The sequence below is a fragment of the Salmo salar genome, chromosome ssa12 (genome assembly GCF_905237065.1).
Source record: "Salmo salar chromosome ssa12, Ssal_v3.1, whole genome shotgun sequence".
Lineage (NCBI taxonomy): Eukaryota > Metazoa > Chordata > Actinopteri > Salmoniformes > Salmonidae > Salmo > Salmo salar.
Window position 1 is genome coordinate 37,296,970 of NC_059453.1, and position 22,336 is coordinate 37,319,305.

The 22,336-nt window shown below is 40.3% G+C and overlaps 1 protein-coding gene across 3 annotated transcripts in view; it reads left to right on the plus strand.

Moving 5' to 3' along the window:
• Positions 1-22,336, plus strand: part of map4k3a (mitogen-activated protein kinase kinase kinase kinase 3a) — a 99,168-nt gene continuing 76,832 nt past the window's right edge. For all 3 annotated transcript variants that reach the window (XM_045691311.1, XM_045691313.1, XM_045691312.1), the window contains exon 1: positions 1-273. In XM_045691311.1, the coding sequence (XP_045547267.1) occupies positions 178-273 (96 nt within the window). In that variant the 5' untranslated portion in view covers positions 1-177. The remainder of the gene's footprint in view (positions 274-22,336) is intronic.

Sequence of the window (22,336 nt, forward strand, 5' to 3'; positions counted from 1 at the left end):
TGGACAAGCTGGCTGCGGCGCACGCGCAGTGCTCAGAGGAGGCCATGTTAAAGTTACAGTGAAGTCAGGCTGTGATATTTTCTGACGACGTGTGTTTATATTGTATGTTTTTCGTTATATGTGGTGTCAGTGTTACAACAAATATAGCGACTGGATAACTAAACCGGGGACCGAAAAATGGCTTCCACTTTCGACCTTTCAAGGCGAAATCCGCAGGAGGATTTCGAGCTAATACAGAGAATTGGGAGCGGGACCTACGGAGATGTATACAAGGTAAAAGGGATTTTAGCTATACATTGTCCTCTTTTTGATAAACCATTGATATGCTACCAATAAAGACATTGTTATTAGTAACCTGACTACAATGTAGGAACTTGGAGTAGCCTTCAGGAGTTTAGTCAGTCGGGAAATAATAGTGGTTGTTGAGATAGTAACTACTGTATATCCAAGCTGTTAGCATGTTTACCAACTCGCTACAGATGTGTTCCAATTCACAAAACCTACTACATCCGTAAGGAATTCTACCAATTATTGTAATACATGTATACGTATCCCGGTCAAATTCCACGAACGATATTGTTATAATGTTTCAATTTGCTTTCACAGTGTTGTCATCGCTATCCTTAGTACAATAGTGGACAAAAGTAGCCTAACATTATTCCTTATACTCAAAAGGACATTTACATGTTCTGTTACTTCTTCTATGGTATATTGGCGATCGCACAATGTAATGTGCATCCCGCCACCTACTGTACGGGATGGAAACTATATGGAAACGATAAAAAATAAATAAAGTTAACTAAATCAAAAACTTTTCTGATAAAAAATAAAACAGATCTGATGGCTACACAGGCTCAAGGGGAAAGTGGGAGGGCGTGTCTTCTGTAGCCAGTACCCCTTGTAAGTCTTCCGATGTAAAATCCTTAAGTCCCAAAAACCTTTCTGCCACAGCCACAATAATGTCCAGTTTCTTAGACTTCTTTGAGACTTGTGACGTAGAGTTTATAACTGTGGCAATGAACGCCATAAAATCCACCTTTTTTAACACAAAGGGTATCTTTTGACTGGCAGCAAACATTTTACTACAGGCTGTGGTCGGTCCACTACCATATCTTCACTAGCATCACTTGTTTTCTCAAACCTTTTAATCACCTCCGCATAGGAGATTTGATTGACCGCTCTAACTTTTGCCACCTCAATCTCCTTCACCCTTACAGGGCACTCTAGGAACTCGGGATCATGATCCCCACCACAATTGAACACCGGCGTCCTTCTACACACCATTCTTCAGTATACTCTGTCTGTCTGCACCTCACTTGAAACATAGCCAAATCCTTTACAATTCTTACACTGCAGTGGTTTGGGGAAGAAAGCTCTAACAATGTATCTTACATAACCAAGCTTCACGTGTAGGTATTTGCTCTTTATCAAAAACAACAGGACCGACATACTTATTTATTTTTCTCCGTTCACCCAATGGGTCAGACGCCGGGCACCAATCACACCAGGATTTCTCTTCAGGTATTCAACCTGAACATCCGTCGTCACCCCTGAAATTATTCCTTTGACAGGTGATCTACTCCAAAGTTCAAAACTTCTGTTGTCCGGAATCTTTTGAGGCTCACTGAAATCTTCCTCTGTTCTTCAGAAATACAATTAAATCTAAATAAGACCACTCCTGTTCACTCTGAAAAACTCCACTTTTCACAGTGCATACTTCACCATTTTCGACACCTCAAATGGGTCTCCTGCATATATGCATCCTTACTCAACAAACGCATCTCAACAACAAGCGATTCATTATCATTCATATACGTATCCTCCACTCCAATTTTAGACAATTTCCTTTTTGTTCCAGTTTTTGATACTACTGTTGTCCATTCAGAACATTCGTCTTCACAAACTTTGCCCATCGCGCTGCTTGATTCGACCTCAGCAACCACTTCCGCCATCTTCCCTCCTCTGCCCCCTCCCACATGTTCTATTTAATGCTTAAGACCACAATACAATGGCGGAGTCGCCTCTTCACTGTTGATGTTGGTGTTTTGCGGGTACTATTTAATGAAGCTGCCATTTGAAGACTTGTGAGGCATCAGTTTCTCAAACTAGACACTCTAATGTACTTGTCCTCTTGCTCAGTTGTGCACCGGGGCCTCCCACTCTTTCTATTCTGGTTATAGCCAGTTTGTGCTGTTCTGTGAAGGGAGTAGTACACAGGGTGGTACGAGATCTTCTGTTCCTTGGTAATTTCTCACATGGAACAGCCTTCATTTCTCTCAGAACAAGAATAGACTGACGAGTTTCAGAAGAAAGGTATTTGTTTCTGGCCATTTTGAGCCTGTAATCGAACCCACAAATGCTGATGCTCCAGATACTCAACTAGTCTAAAAAAGGCCAGTTTTATTGCTTCTTTAATCAGAACTGTTTTCAGCTGTGCTAACATAATACAATGTCTACACTGTATTTCTGATCAATTTGATGTTATTGTAATGGACAAAAAAATTTGCTTTTCTTTCAAAAACAATGACATTTCTAAATGACCCTTTACTTTTGAAAGGTGTGTGTGTGTATATATATAGATATCTATATATCTATACACACACACACACACACACACACACACACACACACACACACACACACACACACACACACACAACCGGTCAAAAGTTTTAGAACACCTACTCATTCAAGGGTTTTTCTTTATTTCTAATATTTTCTACATTGTAGAATAATAGTGAAGACATCAAAACTATGAAATAACACATGGAATCATGTGGTAACCAAAAAAGTGTTAAACAAATCAAAATATATTTTATATTTGAGATTCTTCAAATAGCCACCCTTTGCCTTGATGACAGCTTTCCACACTCTTGGCATTCTCTCAACCAGCTTCACCTAGAATGCTTTTCCAACAGTCTTGAAGGAGTTCCCACATATGCCGAGCATTTGTTGGCTGCTTTTCTTTCACTCTGCGGTCCGACTCATCCCAAACCATCTCAATTGGGTTGAGGTCGGGGGATTGTGGAGGCCAGGTCATCTGATGCAGCACTCCATCACTCTCCTTCTTGATAAAATAGCCCTTACACAGCCTGGAGGTGTGTTGGGTCATTGTTCTGTTGAAAACAAATGATAGTCCCACTAAGCTCAAACCAGATGGGATGGCGTATCGCTGCAGAATGCTGTGGTAGCCATGCTGGTTAAGTGTGACTTGAATTCTAAATAAATCATAGACAGTGTCACCATCAAAGCACCCCCACACCATAAATCATCCATGCTTTACGGTGGGAAATAGACATGCAGAGATCATCCGTTCACCCACACCACGTCTCACAAAGACATGGCGGTTGGTACCAATAATCGCAAATTTGGACTCCAGACCAAAGGACAAATTTCCACTGGTCTAATGTCCATTGCTTGTGTTTCTTGGCCCAAGTCTGTTCATATTATTGGTGTCCTTTAGTTGTGGTTTCTTTGCAGTAATTCAACCATGAAGGCCTGATTCACGCAGTCTCCTCTGAGCAGTTGATGTTGAAATGTCTGTTACTTGAACCCTGGGAAGCATTTATTTGGGCTGCAATTTCTGAGGCTGGTAATTCTAATCAACTTATCTTCTGCAGCAGAGGTAACTCTGGGTCTTCTATTCCTGTGGCGGTCCTCATGAGAGCCAGTTTCATCATGGCTCTTGATGGTTTTTGCGACTGCACTTGAAGAAACTTTCAAAGTTCTTGAAATGTTCCATATTGACTGACCTTCATGTCTTAAAGTAATGATGGACTGTCATTTCTATTTGCTTATTTGAGCTGTTTTTGCCATAATATGGACTTGTTCTTTTACCAATTGGGGCTATCTTCTGGATACCTCCCTCTACCTTGTCACAACACAACTGATTGGCTCAAACGCATTAAGGAAGGAAATAAATTCCACAAATGATCTTTTAACCTCTATGGGCTATGTGGGACGCAAGCGTCCCACCCCTGGTACACCCAATCAACAACAGGTGAAATATCAAGACCGCCAAATTTGAAAACAATTAAAACAAACACCCTTTGAAAGATAAACATCTCCTTAATCTAACCACGTTGTCCGATTTCAAAAAGGCTTTACAGCAAAAGCATAAAGTTAGATTATGTTAGGAGAGTACATTGACAATAGCTGTGTGTAATGTTTTGTCAATTCAAAGAAAGGCGTCACCAAAAGAAGAAAACCAGCTAAAATGATGCACTAACCTTTGACAATCTCCATCAGATGACACTCCTAGGACATTATGTTAGACAATGCATGCATTTTTTGTTCTATCAAGTTCATATTTATATCCAAAAACAGCGTTTTACTATGGCGTTGATGTTGAGGAAATCGTTTCCCTCCAATAACCGCCAGTCAAGCAGCACAACAAATTAAATAATTACTATTCGAAAACATTGGTAAAATATTATATTGTCATTCAAAGAATTATAGATTTACATCTCTTGAACGCAACTGGATTGCCAGATTTAAAAATAACCTTACTGGGAAATCACACTTTGCAATAATCTGAGCACTGCGCCCAGAAAAATACGCTTTGCGATACAGACTAACGGCCATGTTGGAGAGATCTAAAATCGAAAATACTATGTAAATAATCCATTACCTTTGATTCTCTTCATCAGATGTCACTTCCAGGAATCCCAGGTCCATAACGAATGTAGTTTTGTTCAAAAAAGCTCATCATTTATATCCAAAAAGATCCGTGTTGTTAGCACATGATCTAAGCCAGCCGGACTTCTCGTCATGAACGAGGGGAAAAAAAAATATATTTACGTTCGTTCAAACATGTCAAACGTTGTATAGCATAAATCATTAGTGCCTTTTTTAACCAGAACATGAATAATATTCAAGGTGGACGAATGCATTCTCTTTTATAACGTATTGGAACGAGGGTACCCAACATGAACTCGCGCGCCAGAGTCTAATCGGCCATCACCGTTCCATGGCTCTTGTTCGGTCAGATCTCACAGTAAAAGACTCAAAACACTTTGTAAAGGCTGGTGACATCTAGTGGAAGCAATAGGAAGTGCCAAAACATTAATCAACCCCTGTGTGTTTCAATGGCATAGGCTTAAAGGTAATTCAACACATCAGGTATCCACTTCCTGTCAGAAAATGTCTCAGGGTTCTGCCTGCCAAATGAGTTCTGTTATACTCACAGACACCATTCAAACAGTTTTAGAAACTTTAGGGTGTTTTCTATCCATATATAATAAGTATATGCATATTCTAGTTACTGGGTAGGATTAGTAACCAGATTAAATCGGGTACGTTTTTTTATCCAGCCGTGAAAATACTGCCCCCTAGCCCCAACAGGTTTTAACATGTGTAAATATTTGTGTGAACATAACAAGATTCAACAACGGAGACATAAACTGAACAAGTTCCACAGACATGTAACTAACAGAAATGGAATAATGTGTCCCTGAACAAAGGGGGGGTGGGGGGGGTCAAAATCAAAAGTAACAGTCAGTATCTGGTGTGGCCACCAGCTGCATTAAGTACTGCAATGCATCTCCTCATGGACTGCACCAGATTTGCCAGTTCTTGCTCTGAGATGTTACCCCACTCTTCCACCAAGGCACCTGCAAGTTCCCAGACAATTCTGGGGGGGAATGGCCCTAGTCCTCACCCTCCGATCCAACAGGTCCCAGACGGGCTCAATGGGATTGAGATCCGGGCTCTTCGCTGGCCATGGCAGAACACTGACATTCCTGTCGTGCAGGAAATCACGCACAGAACGAGCAGTATGGCTGGTGGCATTGTCATGCTGGAGGGTCATGTCAGGATGAGCCTGCAGGAAAGGTACCACATGAGGGAGGAGGATGTCTTCCCTGTAATGCACAGCGTTGAGATTGCCTGCAATGACAACATGCTCAGTCCGATGATGCTGTGACACACCGTCCCAGACCATGACGAATCTTCCACCTCCAAAATGATCCCGCTCCAGAGTACAGGCCTCGGTGTAACACTCATTCCTTTGACGATAAACGCAAATCCGACCATAACCCCTGGTGAGACAAAACCGCGCCTCGTCAGAGAAGACCACTTTTTGCTAGTCCTGTCTGGTCTAGCAATGGTGGGTTTGTGCCCATAGGCGACGTTGTTACCGGTGATGTGTGGTGAGGACCTGCCTTACAACAGGCCTACAAGCCCTCAGTCCAGCCTCTCAGCCTATTGCGGACAGTCTGATCACTGATGGAGGGATTGTGCATTCCTGGTGTAACTCGGGCAGTTGTTGTTGCCGTCCCGTACCTGTCCCGCAGGTGTGATGTTTGGATGTACCGATCCTGTGCAGGTGTTTGTTAGACGTGGTCTGCCACTGCGAGGACGATCAGCTGTCCGTCCTGTCTCCCTGTAGCGTTGTCTTAGGCGTCTCACAGTACGGACATTGCAATTTATTGCCCTGGCCACATCTGCAGTCCTCATCCCTCCTTGCAGCATGCCTAAGGCACGTTCACGCAGATAAGCAGGGACCCTGGGCATCTTTCTTTTGGTGTTTTTCAGAGTCAGTAGAAAGGCCTCTTTAGTGTCCTAAGTTTTCATAGCTGTGACCTTAATTGCCTACCGTCTGTAAGCTGTTAGTGTCTTAACGACAGTTCCACAGGTGCATGTTCATTAATTGTTTATGGTTCATTGAACAAGCATAGGAAGCAGTGTTTAAACCCTTTACAATGAAGATCTGTGAAGTTATTTGGATTTATATGAATTATCTTTGGAAGACAGGGTACAGGCTCCACCGCTGATGTGCTCGCCTGTACCAACCAAGTTATCATGACATGACAGGATATGCTAATCTGTGAGCTATTCCCAAAGTTTCACAGTATCAAACATCAACAACACCAAGCCTACAGTGTTTTCAGAAAGTATTCAGACCCCTTGACCTTTTCCAAATTCTGTTACGTTACAGCCTTATTCTAAAATTGATTAAATTGATTATTTTCCTCATCAATCTACACACAATGACAAAGCAAAAACTGTTTTTTATCAATTTTAGCAAATGTATTAAAATAAAAAACTGATATTACAGTTGAAGTCAGTATTTACATACACTTAGGTTGGAGTCATTAAAACTCGTTTTTCAACCACTCCACAAATTTCGTGTTAACTTCTTGCGGATTAGTGGGACGCTACCATTTCGAAAACTTCCGGTGAAATTGCAGAGCGCCAAATTCAAGTGAAATTACTATAAATATTACATTTCATGAAATCACAAGTGCAATACATCAAAATAAAGCTTAACTTGTTGTTAATCCAGCCGTCGTGTCAGATTTCAAAAAGGCTTTACGGCGAAAGCAAGCAATGCGATTATCTGAGGACAGCGCCCAGCACACAAATGCATAACAAATAATTTTAACCAGGGAGTTGTGACACAAAAGTCAGAAATAGCGATATAATATGCCTTACCTTTGAAGATCTTCTTCTGTTGGCACTCCAAAAGGTCCCAGTTACATTACAAATGGTCCTTTTGTTCGATAAAGTCCTTTTTTATATCCATAACTCAGTTTAGCTGGCGCGCTTCAGTCAATAATCCACTCGGTTTCCCTCCTTCAAAATGCATACAAAATGAATCCCAAACGTTACCAATAAACTTATCCAAACAAGTCAATCAACGTTTATAATCAAACCTTAATCAAACCCTAATACGTAAATAAACAATAAAATTTAAGACGGAGAATCGTTATTGTCTTTACCGGAGCAAAATACCAAATAACGCACTCTCATTCATGCGCTTGGAAACACTACAGCCAAAATTGGAGCCACCTAGAAAAACTACAATTTCTGGCTCATTTTTCCAAAAATCAGCCCGAAACTCTGTCTAAAGACTGTTGACATCTAGTGGAAGCCCTAGGAACTGCAATTGTGTACGATTTCGCCCTATTATAAAAGTGCCAGCCATTGAAATCAGTGGTAGGATGATTTCTTTTTTGCGGGGGGGGGGGGATGGTTTGTCCTCGGGGTTTCACCTGCCATTTCAGTTCTGTTATACTCACAGACATTATTTTAACAGTTTTAGAGTTTTTCTATCCAAATCTACCAATTATTTGCATATCCTAGCTTCTGGGCTTGAGTAGCAGGCAGTTTACTTTGGGTGCGCTTTTCATCCGGACGTCAAAATACCACCCCCTATCCCAAAGAAGTTAACAAACTATAGTTTTGGCAAGTTGGTTAGGACATCTACTTTGTGCATGACACAAGTAATTTTGCCAACAATTGTTTACAGACCGATTATTTAACTTATAATTCACTGTATCACAATTCCAGTGGTTCAGAAGTTAACGCACACTAAGTTGACTGTGCCTTTAAACAGCTTGGAATATTCCAGAAAATGATGTCATGGCTTTAGAAGCTTCTAATAGGCTAATTGACATCAAAACGAGTCCATTAGAGGTGTACCTGTGGATGTATTTCAAGGCATACCTTCAAACACCGTGCCTCTTTGCTTGACATCATGGAAAAATCTAAAGAAATCAGCCAAGAGCTCAGAAAAATAATTGTTGACCTCCACAAGTCTGGTTCATCTTTGGGTGCAATTTCCAAAGACCTGAAGGTACCACGTTCATCTGTACAAACAATAGTATGCAAGTATAAACACCATGGGACCATACGCAGCCGTCATACCGCTCAGGAAGGAGATGTGTTCTGTCTCCTAGAGATGAACGTACTTTGGTTCGAAAAGTGCAAATCAATCCCTGAACAACAGCAAAGGACCTGTGAACATGCTGGAGGAAACAAAAGTATGTATATCCACAGTAAAACGAGTCCTATATTGACATAACCTGAAAGGCCGCTCAGCAAGGAAGAAGCCACTGCTCCAAAACCGCCATAAAAAAAGCCAGACTACGGTTTGCAACTGCACATGAGGACAAAGATCTTACTTTTTGGAGAAATGTCCTCTTGTCTAATGAAACAAAAATAGAACTGTTTGGCCATAATGAACATCGTTATGTTTGGAGGAAAAAGAGGGAGGCTTGCATGCCGAAGAACACCATCCCAACCGTGAAGCACGGGGGTGGCAGCATCATGTTGTGAGGGTTCTTTGCTGCAGGAGGGACTGGTGCACTTCACAAAATAGATGGCATCATGAGGAGAGAAAATTATGTGGATATATTGAAGCAACATCTCAAGACATCAGTCAGGAAGTTAAACCTTGGTTGCAAATGTGTCTTCCAAATGGACAATGACCCCAAGCATGCTTCCAAAGTTGTGGCAAAATGGCTTAAGGACAACACATTCAAGGTATTGGAGTGGCTATCACAAAGTCCTGACCTCAATCCTATAGAACATCTGTGGGTAGAACTGAAAAAGTGTGTGCGTGCAAGGAGGCCTACAAACCTGACTCAGTTACACCAGCTTTGTCAGGAAGAATGGGCCAAAATTCACCTAACTTATTGTGGGAAGCTTGTGGAAGGCTACCTGAAACGTTTGTCCCAAGTTAAACAATTTAAAGGCAATGCTCCCAAATACTTATTGAGGGCATGTCAATTTCTGACCCACTGGGAATGTGATGAAAGAAATAAAACCTGAAATAAATCATTCTCTCTACTATTATTCTGACATTTCACATTCTTAAAATAAAGTGGTGATCCTAACTGACCTAAGACAGGGAATTGTTATTAGGATTAAATGTCAGGAATTGTGAAAAACTGAGTTTAAATGTATTTGGCTAAGGTGTATGTAAACTTCCCACTTCAACTGTACATATGTATTCAGGCCTTTTACTCAGTACTTTGCTGAAACACCAAGTCTTCTTAGGTATGACGCTACAAGCTTGGCACACCTGTATTTGTGGAGTTTCTCCCATTCTTCTCTGCAGATCCTTTCAAGCTCTGTCAGGTTAGATGGGGAGCATCGCTGCACAGCTATTTTCAGGACTCTCCAGAGATGTTCAATCAAGTTCAAGTCAAGGCTCTGGCTGGGGCACTCAAGGACATTCAGAGACTTGTCCTGAAGCCACTCCTGCGTTGTCTTGGCTGTGTGCTTATTGTTGTTGTTGAAGATGGCAAAGGGTGGTCACACCAAATATGGATTTGATTTAGATTTTTGTTCTGCTCACTCACTTTGCATTTAGTTAATTGATAAATATAATCTATTAACATGTCTATTTTTGAAAGCATTCTTACTTTACAGCATTTTTTCACACCTGCCTAAAACTTTTGCACAGTACTGTGTGTGTGTGTTTTATTTATTTCTTGCTGATAAGGAACTGAGAGTCATGATCAAGGGCTATGCTCTCCCCTGTTATATTTATCAATGTACATTGTATATCTAAATATGGACAGGACAATAGTCTACAGATGATAACTTTTTAGTTTTCCTATTGTTACATTCACAGTAGCCTATCTTTAACAAATGTACTTTTCAGGCCCAAGAAAACAATCGCTCAAGGGGCTCCCAAAGATAAGTGCTGGCTTACACGGTTAAGGGTTTCTCAGTTTTAACTTATTATGTGAATGTGGGTCATGTTTTGAAATACAAGGCAACATATTTCTGTGTAATCTTCTTTAATATTTTAAAAAGACTTCAAGCCTACTTTGTTTTTCTTACCCTTTTAAAAGGTGCATCGATGACTGTTCATATAATGAGTTTATATCCATACTTCAATGTTGGGATTCAACCCACTACTCAATCTTTTCATTCTGAAGGTTTTAGCTTACAAGCACCAGAGTGGCCCGAGTTAGGCCAGAAAATGAGCTACTATACCAATTTTCTATTTTGAAGTAAATTGGTCCATTTCAGAAAGCAGCTAAACAGGCCCTCTAAAGGGTTTCTTACTTTCTTTCATGAAATACTTGGGTAATTCTGTCATGACAGTTGGCACACGATTATTAACAAGCACTTATAATAATACGCAAACTTATTTTTAGCGTCAGTGCCCACAATGCCCCTAAATAAGAGTGGTAAGGGAGATGGCCTATACTGCAATAAATATAGATTTGTTTTAGGTAGGCCTATCACACCGAAAGTGCACTACACATCAAAGATCTTGTGCATTTCCTTTTCCACACTATTTCTCTTGAAATAGGCCTAATTATCATTGTGCTGTAGTATCCATTAGTGCTAAGTCAGGCACTACTTATTTCATGAGAAAAGCATTGTGAAAGGAAGCCTTACTCAAAGGTAAGGGAAAGGGAAGCAGTAGGGTCAAAGCCCTTGTCATGTGACTGAAACTGAAAAACAAAGAAACAATTAGGCTATGTACATACTCTCTCTCTCGTGCTCAACACAACTCATTGTCTTTGGGCCATAAACAATGCTTCCTACCTTTTTCTCTTACCATATTTTCCCCCCCTGTTTCACCCCTCAAACTACAGTGTGGTCGGAAATGATTGACACCCTTGATAAAGATGAGCAAAAATGACTGGGTCCTGGGGCACCTTGTTAATTTCAACGGCATCATTAACTTTACCCAGTACCAGGACATTTTAGACAAAACACTGGTTGCTGAAACTTGTCCACAAGTGGATTTTCCAGCAGACAATTGTGGTGGTTAATTTCTGTATTACCAAATGAGGAGAAACAAACTTCACACACCAGTCAGTTATACTTAAACTACATCTTTAATAATAAGAGCTTTGCAATAGCATTGACTTTCAACGATTCCATATTTCTAATGAACCGTTGAGAGTGACAACACAAAAGTACAAAGATCTTTTATAGCCAAGATACACCCCTCTCAACCTACATGACGAACAACAGATACATAGAATGGTCACAAGGTTAAGATTTGTATGAAAGATATCTATAATACATAGCAGACAGCATCTGCTATGTCAACAGTTTTCATTGTACAGACCAGTGTCTGGTCCTCCTACTCCAAACTGGAACTGTCTCTTCTTGGTGCGGTATAGAACAGAAACATTAGCTCATCCAATGGCATAACTCAATTGTCAACTCTAGATACTCCCATCTCAAGTAAAGCCCCTTCTTGACTCCTCTCCTGGACAAGCTCACTGAGGGGAGTGAGTCTCTAGGTCATATACTATCCCAGGATAAGTGCAACATCAGAGAGGACATACAATGGTTCCATACACTGCCCCCCCCCTCCAATGCCAAAGGAGGGAGTGACTTGCGCACAGACATTGTGGAGACAACTTATTGGTTCCCCATTAATCACGCCATCCCTTCACATGGTTTAAGAATAGGTAAAGACACATTCACATATGAAGACAATGTTCCATCCTGTCCTCTTCCCTTTCTGATATTCTGCATAGCACAAGAGACATGTAAAAGACAAGTCTGACCTCTCCCCTCTCTGTGCCCCAAGTGACTGAGCCCCAGCTGAGGGAAGAAGTGCAACTGCCAACACCGGAGTCCAAAGGGATACATTCTAATAACAAGTATATCACATAAGCATATTATGCAGATAAGACATCTTAATTATCTATGTTACCCAACTAATTCTGATTCATCCGCCACACAATAACCCCAAGCACACATCAAAATCCACAAAGAAATTACCATCTTAGTTTTAGGATTTGAAAACCTGTGATTTGAATTGAAGAACCTGAGGCGCAGACGAAGGATATCAAGGATCTGGAATGATTCTATATGTAGGAATGGTCTAAGATGTGTTCTCCAACTCATAAAACAATTCAGAAAAGGCTCAGTGCCCTTATCCTTGCAAGGTGAGATATTGAAAACAGGGGTGTCAATAATTTTGACCCCTACCTTTTTGAGAATAAATAATATTGCTTTTTAAACAACATATCTTTCTCTGAGAAATTGTATTATTATAATATAATTTCCCCATTTTATTTGTTGCATGTAATATAGCTCAGTATTTAAATGTTATTTTATACAGTCATTTTTGCTAAGTGTTATGATCAATAATTTCTGATCCAACTGTATGTCTAAAAATGCCAATTGAGTTGATCACCAAAATATTGTATTGTAAATGTATTGACAACCCAGTTGACGGACCTTTTTAAAAAAAAAAATCTGCCTAGATAGAATTGCTATTCAAAGTGCTGAAATAATGAAAGCCATAGTTGTTCTATTTATCTGTTTTATTTGCCTATACCCTGCAGCCAATTTCATAGCTGCTGGGTTGTTTTCAGTCATCAGCATCATCTCTGCAAGTGAGAACATTTGGTAACATGGGAATGTACGCTACCTACAGTGCCTTGCAAAAGTATTCATCCCCCTTGGTGTTTTTACTATTTTGTTGCATTACAAACTATAATTTAAATAGATTTTTATTTGGATTTCATGTAATGGACATACACAAAATAGTCAATTGGTGAAATGAAAAAAATAACTTGTTTCTAAAAAATAAAAAGTGGTGTGTGCGTATGTTTTCACCCCCTTTGCTATGAAGCCCCTAAATAAGATGTGGTGCAACCAATTACCTTCAGAAGTCACATAATTAGTTAGATTGCACACAGGTGGACTTTATTTAAGTGTCACATGATCTCAGTATATATACAGTTGAAGTCAGAAGTTTACCTTAGCCAAATACATTTAAACTCAGTTTTTCACAATTCCTGACATTTAATCCTGATAACAATTTCCTGTCTTAGGTCAGTTAGGATCACCACTTTATTTTCAGAATGTGAAATTATTTAGAGAATTATTTATTTCAGGTTTTATTTCTTTCATCACATTGGTTCAGAAGTTTACATACACTCAATTAGTATTTGGTAGCATTGCCTTTAAATTGTTTAACTTGGGTCAAATGTTTTGTGTAGCCTTCCACAAGCTTCCCACAATAGGTTGGGTGTATTTTGGCCCATTCCTCCTGACAGAGCTGCTGGTGTAACTGAGTCAGGTTTGTAGGCCTCCTTGCTCGCACACGCTTTTTCAGTTCTGCCCACAAATTTTCTATGGGATTGAGGTCAGGGCTTTGTGATGGCCACTCCAATACCTTGATTTTGTTGTCCTTAAGCCATTTTGCCACAACTTTGGAAGTATGCTTGGGTCATTGGCCATTTGGAAGACCCATTTGCACCAAGCTTTAACTTCCTGACTGATGTTTTGAGATGTTGCTTCAATATATCCACCAAATTTTCCTACCTCATGCCATCTATTTTGTGACGTGCACCAGTCCCTCCTGCAGCAAAGCACCCCCACAACATGATGCTGCCACCCCCGTGCTTCACAGTTGGGATGTTGTTCTTCAGCTTGCAAGCCTCCCCCTTTTTCCTCCAAACATAACGATGTTCATTATGGCCAAACAGTTCTATTTATGTTTCATCAGACCAGAGGACATTTCTCCAAAAACTACGTGCAGTTGCAAACCGTAGTCTGGCTTTTTTATGGCGGTTTTGGAGCAGTGGCTTCTTCCTTGCTGAGCGGCCTTTTAGGTTATGTCGATATAGGACTTGTTTTACTGTGGATATAGATACTTTTGTACCTATTTCCTCCAGCACCTTCACAAGGTCCTTTGCTGTGTTATGGGTTTGATTTGCACTTTTTGCACCAAAGTACGTTCATCTCGAGGAGACAGAACGCGTCTCCTTCCTGAGCAGTATGACGGCTGCGTGGTCCCATGGTGTTTATACTTGCGTACTATTGTTTGTACAGATGAACGTGGTACCTTCAGGCATTTAGAAATTGCTCCCAAGGATGGACCAGACTTGTGGCGGTCTACAATCATTTTTCTGAGGTCTTGGCTGATGATTTTCCCATGATGTCAACCAAAGAGGCACTGAGTTTGAAGGTAGGCCTTGAAATACATCCACAGGTACACCTCCAATTGACTCAAATTATGTCAATTAGCCTATCAGAAGCTTCTAAAGCTATGACATCCTTTTCTGGAATTTTCCAAGCTGTTTAAAGGCACAGTCAACTTAGTGTATGTAACCATCTGACTCACTGGAATTGTGATACAATGAATTATAAGTGAAATAATCCAACAATTGTTGGAAAACTTTCTTGTGTCATGCACAAAGTAGATGTCCTAACCGACTTGCCAAAACTATAGTTTGTTAACCTGTTGGGTCTAGGGGGCAGCATTTGCACGTCTGGATAAAAAAAATGTACCCGATTTAATCTGGTTACTAATCCTACCCAGTAACTAGAATATGCATATACTTATTATATATGGATAGAAAACACTCTAAAGTTTCCAAAACTGTTTGAATGGTGTCTGTGAGTATAACAGAACTCATTTGGCAGGCAAAACCCTGAGACATTTTCTGACAGGAAGTGGATACCTGATGTGTTGTATTGACTTTAAACCTATCCCATTGAAAAACACAGGGGTTTAGGAATATTTTGGCACTTCCTATTGCTTCCACTAGATGTCACCAGCCTTTACAAAGTGTTTTGAGTCTTCTGGAGGGAGATCTGACCGAACAAGAGCCATGGAACGGTGATGTCCCATTAGACACCTGGCGCGCTACTTCATGTTGGGTACCCTCGTTCCAATACGTTATAAAAGGCTATGCATTCGTCCCACCTTGAATATTATTCATGTTCTGGTTAAAAAAGGCCCTAATGATTTATGCTATACAACGTTTGACATGTTTGAACGAACGGAAATATATTTTTTCCCCTCGTTCATGACGAAGTCCGGCTGGCTTACATCATGTGCTAACGAGACGGAGATTTTTGGACATAAATGATGAGCTTTTTTGAACAAAACTACATTCGTTATGGACCTGTGATACCTGGAAGTGACATCTGATGAAGAGAATCAAAGGTAATGGATTATTTACATAGTATTTTCGATTTTAGATCTCCCCAACATGACGTCTAGTCTGTATCGCAACGCCGTATTTTTCTGGGCACAGTGCTCAGATTATTGCAAAGTGTGATTTCCCAGTAAGGTTATTTTTAAATCTGGCAAGTTGATTGCGTTCAAAAGATGTAAATCTATAATTCTTTAAATGACAATATAATATTTTACCAATGTTTTCTAATTTTAATTATTTAATTTGTGACGCTGACTTGACTGCCGGTTATTGGAGGGAAACGATTTCCTCAACATCAATGCCATAGTAAAACGCTGTTTTTGTATATAAATATGAACTTGATAGAACTAAAAATGCATGCATTGTCTAACATAATGTCCTAGGAGTGTCATCTGATGGAGATTGTAAAAGGTTAGTGTATCATTTTAGCTGGTTTTATGGTTTTGGTGACCCTGTCTTTGACTTGACAAAACATTACACACAACTCTTGTAAATGTACTGTCCTAACATACTCTAAATTTATGCTTTCGCCGTAAAACCTTTTTGAAATCGTAAAACGTGGTTAGATTAAGGAGATGTTTATCTTTCAAATGGTGTAACATAGTTGTATTTTTGAAAAATTTGAATTTTGACATTTATTTGGATTCAAATTTGCCGCTCTTGAAATGCACCTGCTGTTGATGGAGTGCACCACAGGTGGCACGCTAGCGTCCCACCTAGCCCCAAGAGGTTAACAATACATTTGTGGAGTGGTTTAAAAACAAGTTTTAATGACTCCAACCTAAGTGTATGTAAACTTCCGACTTCAACTCTACACCTGTTCTGAATGGCCCCAGAGTCTGCAACACCACTAAGCAAGGGGAACCACCAAGCAAGCGGTACCATGAAGACCAAGGAGCTCTCCAAACAGGTCAGGGACAAAGTTGTGGAGAAGTGCAGATCTGGGTTGGTTATAAAAAATAAAAATACACTTTTTACGTCCCACACAGCACCATAAAATTGATTATTAAAAAATAGGAAGAATATGGCACCACAACAAACCTGCCAAGAGAGGGCCACACAGCAAAACTCACGGACCAGGCAAGGAGGGCATTAATCATAAAGGCAACAAAGAGACCAAAGATAACCTTGATGGAGCTGCAAAGCTCCACGGCGGAGATTGGAGTATCTGTCCGTAGGACCACTTTAAGCCGTACACTCCACAGAGCTGGGCTTTATGGAAGTGTAGCCAGAAAAAAGTCACTGCTTAAAGAAAAAAATAAGCAAACACATTTGTGTTCGCCAAAAGGCATGTGGGAGACTCCCCAAACATATGGAAGAAGGTTCTCTGGTCAGATGAGACTATAATTTTGCTTTTTGGCCATCAAGGAAAACGCTATGTCTTGTGCAAACCCAACACCCCGCATCACCCCAAGAACACCATCCCCACAGTTAAGCGTGGTGGTGGCAGTATCATTCTGTGGGGAATCGGCAGGGACTGGTAAACTGGTCAGAATTTAAGGAATGATGGATGGTGCTAAATAAAGGGAAATTCTTGAGGGAAACCTGTTTGTCTTCCAGAGATTTGAGACTGGGACGGAGGTTCACCTTCCGGCAGGACAATGACCCTAAGCATACTGCTAAAGCAACACTCAAGTGGTTTAAGTGGAATCATTTAAATGTCTTGTAAAGGCCTAGTCAAAGCCAAGACCTCAGTCCAATTGAAAATCTGTACTATGACTTCAAGATTGCTGTACACCAGCCGAACCCATCCAACTTGAAGTAGCTGGAGCAGTTTTGCCTTGAAGAATGGGCAAAAATCCCAGTGGCTAGATGTGCCAAGCTTGTAGAGACATACCCCAAGAGACTTGCAGCTGTAATTGCTGCAAAAGGTAGCTCAACAAAGTATTTTTTTTTTGGGGGGGGGGTGAATAGTTATGCACTCTCAAGTTTTCTGTTTTTTTGTCTTATTTCTTGTTTGTTGCAAAATATTTTTGATTGTGAATCTTCAGAGTTGTGTAAATCAAATGATACAACCCCCCCCCTAAAATCCATTTTAATTCCAGGTTGTAAGGCAACAAAATAAGAAAAATGCCAAGGGGGTGAATACTTTAGCAAGCCTCTGTATATGCGTTCACATTCCAGAAAACACTTGCATGAGTGCAATATCAAGACTATTACGGAGGCCCATAGAGGCTTTCTAATGGTGATTTACCTAGATGCAACATGACAGCATTTTGCGCTCCAGTGAAAAAATTCCCGTATGTACAGATCTAGAATCGGCTGCCCATCACCCAATCCTAACCTTAACCATTAGTGGGGAAAATGCTAAACTGCTCCAAGATCTGTGGCTAGGGGCAACTTCACCCTACTCCCTGTGGCTCCATTAGATTCCTCAACGTCTATCATCCTTGACTTTAAGTTAACATTCTTGCATGTGAAAGAATGCTAATGAAATGTCTGAGTTCCTTCAATGTTTTTTTGTGAGTAGGAGGACTTGGCTTTTCCAGACAGTGTGCTTCAAGAATGACGGAACAAGTACAGTAATAATCTAATAACTATGAATAATTTGCCATTGTCAGGAACATTATTGTCATATGCTGAGACAAAAGTTGCTCTGGATAAGAGCGTCTGCTAAATGACTAAAATGTAATCTACATTTATTTACCTATAGAGAGCTTGGGATTATAAGATTCTATCTGCAGAAAGATGACTCTGAGATAATTGGCTTTAAAGTTCCGAACCCTCATTGGTTTGAATGGTGTCAGCAATTTCTGTCTTGTATTCTTTTGAACTTAACAACATTTTCATGGCATATTTAGGTAGAGGACATTGAACAGAACAAGGCTATGTCAAATAACTAAATTTGGACAAAAATGCAGATAGAACCTTAAAGTCCCAAGCTCTCGCTTTGTCATTCTTGTGACTATGTCATGAAGGTGTTATAACTGTTATTGTAATGGACAGCATACCAGTTGTTTGCTAACAAATGGCTTATACTAAGTGGCCAAAAATATCATATCACTGTATGTTTCAAATTTTGGATGGTATTTAAGTTTTTCAATAATAAAAGTTCTTAATTTGCTTTATAAGTGATTTAAATGGATCTTTCTCAATTCGAATTGTTTTATACTGTTCAATTCAACCTAAAATAATTTCCTGCATTTCTATCAATTTCTGCATTTCTTGCACTCATTTGAGGTCATTTCTACGCTGCCACATAGGGCTGCACGATATGGGGAAAGAAAACTAGGCCTTATTTTTAACCAAATGTTGCGATTTGACTTGCGATTTAGATCAAAATACTTGGGTGAACTGTTGGAGTAATGGAAATACACTGAACAAAAATATAAATGCAACATGCAACAATTTCAAAGATTTTACTGAGTTTACAGTTCATATAAGGAAATCAGTCAATTGAAATAAATTCATTAGGCTCCAATCTATGGATTTCACATGACTGGGAATACAAATAATGCATCTGATGGTCACAGATAAAAATACAAACAAAGGTTGGTGCGTGGATCAGAAAACCAGTCAGTATCTGGTGTGACCACCATTTACCTCATGCAGCGCTTCACATCTCTTTCACATAGTTGATCAGGCTGTTGATTGTGGAATGTTGTCCCACTCCTCTTCAATGCGAACTTGCTGGATATTGGTGGTAACTGGAAAATGCTGTCGTAAACGTCGATTCAGAGCATCACAAACATGCTCAATGGGTGACGTGTCTGGTGATTATGCAGGCCATGGAAGAACTGGGACTTTTTTATCTTCCAGGAATTGTGTAGAGATCCTTGTGACATTGGGCCATGCATTATTATGCAAAAAAATTAGGTTATGGCGGTGGATGAATGGCACGACAATGGGCCTCAGGATCTCATCACGGTATCTCTGTGCATTCAAATTGTCATCAATAAAATGCAATTGTGTTCGTTGTCCGTAGCTTATACCTGCCTATACCATAACCCCTGTTCACAACGTTGACATCAGCAAACCGCTCTCCCACACGACGCCGTACACGCTTTTTGCCATCTGCCCGGTACAGTTGAAACAGGGATTAATCCATGAAGAGCACACTTCTCCAGCGTGCCAGTGGTCATCGAAGGTGAGAATTTGCCCACTGATGTCGGTTACGGCGACAAACTGCAGTCAGGTCAAGACCCTGTTGAGCACGCAGATGTGCCTGAGACGGTTTCTGACAGTTTTTGCAGAAATTCTTTGTTTGTGCAAACCAACATTTTCATCAGCTGTCCGGGTAGCTGGTCTCAGACGATCACGCAGGTGAAGAAGCCGGATGTGGAGGTCCTGGGCTGGCGTAGTTACACGTGGTCTGCGGTTGTGAGGCCAGTTGGACGTACTGCCAAATTCTCTATGAGGTGGCTCATGGTACAGAAATTAACATTTGAATTATCTGGAAACAGCTCTGTTGGTCACTCATGCAGTCAGCATGCCAATTGCACGCTCCCTCAACTTGAGACATCTGTGGCATTGTGTTGTGTGACAACTGCACATTTTAGTGGCCTTTATTGTCCCCAGCACAAGGTGTACCCGTGTAATGATCATTCTGTTTAATCTGCTTATTGATATGCCACAACTGTCAGGTGGATAGATTATATTGGCAAAGGAGAAATGCTCACTAATAGGGATGTAAACAAATTTGTGCTAAACATTTGAGAGATATACACTTTTTGAGCATATGGAACATTTTATGGGATCTTTTATTTCAGCTCATGAAACATGGGACCAACACTTTACATGTTGCATTTCATATTTTTGTTCAATACATAATGTTTACTCTAATTCTATGGTTGGAATATAAATAATAGTGGGCACTTTGAATACAGTGTTGTTTGACATTACAACAAACGAAAATGCCAGGGAGGAATTATTGTGACAGGGTTGGAACCAAAGTGATGGTCAGTGTTTCCTTGGAGACCCTATAATCTTTGGCTACATTAAATGTTTCTTCATATAGCCAACATATTCATGCTTTGCCTATTCCTCTTTGATTTAAAAGATACTGTTGCACAAACAACATGCTGATTTAGGCCTACTACAGCACTGGTATCAGGCTGTATTAGCAAGCTACGTTTGCTCTGACTCTGTACATTTATTAGCTAGCTAGCTACCTAACTAGTGATTAGCATTAGCGGGCTAACACGATTTAGCTAAATCTTGCTAAGAAAATCCTGCATGTGCTGCATTGACCATGCAGACTGAACGCAAGTGTCTCGTGGTCAAGCAACAACAACTCCTTGAGTGACATTGGGCGGGGCTAAGTCTGTGTGTAAAGTGGCATGGAGAGAGCGGAGAGGGATGACTCAAGTAGTGGTGTAAACTATAAAAATGGACATTACACAAGGCATATCACATTTAACATACCAAACTTTCAAATACCGTTATAGAAGGTAAAGTAAAAACCCGTAACCGGTCCGTGCAGCAATATCGGTATATAGTAAAATACGGTATACTGCCCAGCCCTACTTATAGCTGTGTTTCTCTACAATGACATTCATATGACTGTGGTATGAGAGTGTTATAGCATGGTCATGATAGTACGTGTTAACTGTTATTGTCATGAACACCAAGTCCAGGTAGCTGACAATGTACCGACCCTAACATATATTTTTGTAGTTGGTGCTGTATATTAACTAATATACATGGGTTCATGAAAAATGGGTTCTTGAAAAAATAATTGTTTGTATACAATTGTACAGTTTATGCTCCCTGCGTATAAAAGCCATGAAAACTGATGGAAAGCCACGAACGCAAGATTGTCATTTCTATGACTCACACGGTGGAGGAACATGTTGCCTGTAACCTACTGTAATGTGGTAAGCTGTAAGTGGCACTTCACTTTTTAATATGGAAACGTCTGTCAGGATTTTTCTACAATATATCAATTATATGTGGAAATATGTGTTTGATTTAGCAAGCAGCAGATGAAACCAAGTGAATTCTTTCCTCCCTCTCTCCCCGGATTTAGCTTGTGGCTATCATTGTCTAGCTGGCTAGGTTTAGGATATTTACTAGCCCATAGCAGTGACAAACTTAGTTATGTATTCAACATATGGCAGTACACAAAATCTATCTCACTTATTTTGCCAGCTAGAAAGAAATGGCCAGAAATTGATTCAGAAAAGGAGGAAGAGGATAGCTAGCTATGGCATTGGAATGTTAGCAGCTGCCTCTTCAAGAAGAAGCAACTGTGACAACATTGATCCTAAAATCAAAAAAGAAACTTAAGGAAAATCCACAATTCACCCCTCCAAAGAAAGCATGGCTCTCGGTATTCTCTGAAATGCCGCCAGATCCGCGATCGGATCCATTGCCAAAGCGTGGCATTTCAGTTTAGCCCGCACCTGGCATGCTGTATAGAAAACTCCACCGGAGCCACAGAATGGCCGAATTACCACAACATGCAGCCCCCACAAACACCTTGAAAACTTGCTCTATACAGTAACAGTGACGTCCGCGGCCAAAATGGCTATTTCTCATAGGCTTATGCTGTCCATAGCAGTGATCACCAACCTTTTCTGAGTCCAGATCACTTTCGCAGTTAAAAAGCAAGCCGAAAGCTACTGCTCAGATTTTTTTTAAACATGACTTAAAAAAATATAAGCCTATGCAACATTAATAAAAACAGTTCTGTAGGACTGAAGTTTGTGCAGTAGCCTGTATATACTGTA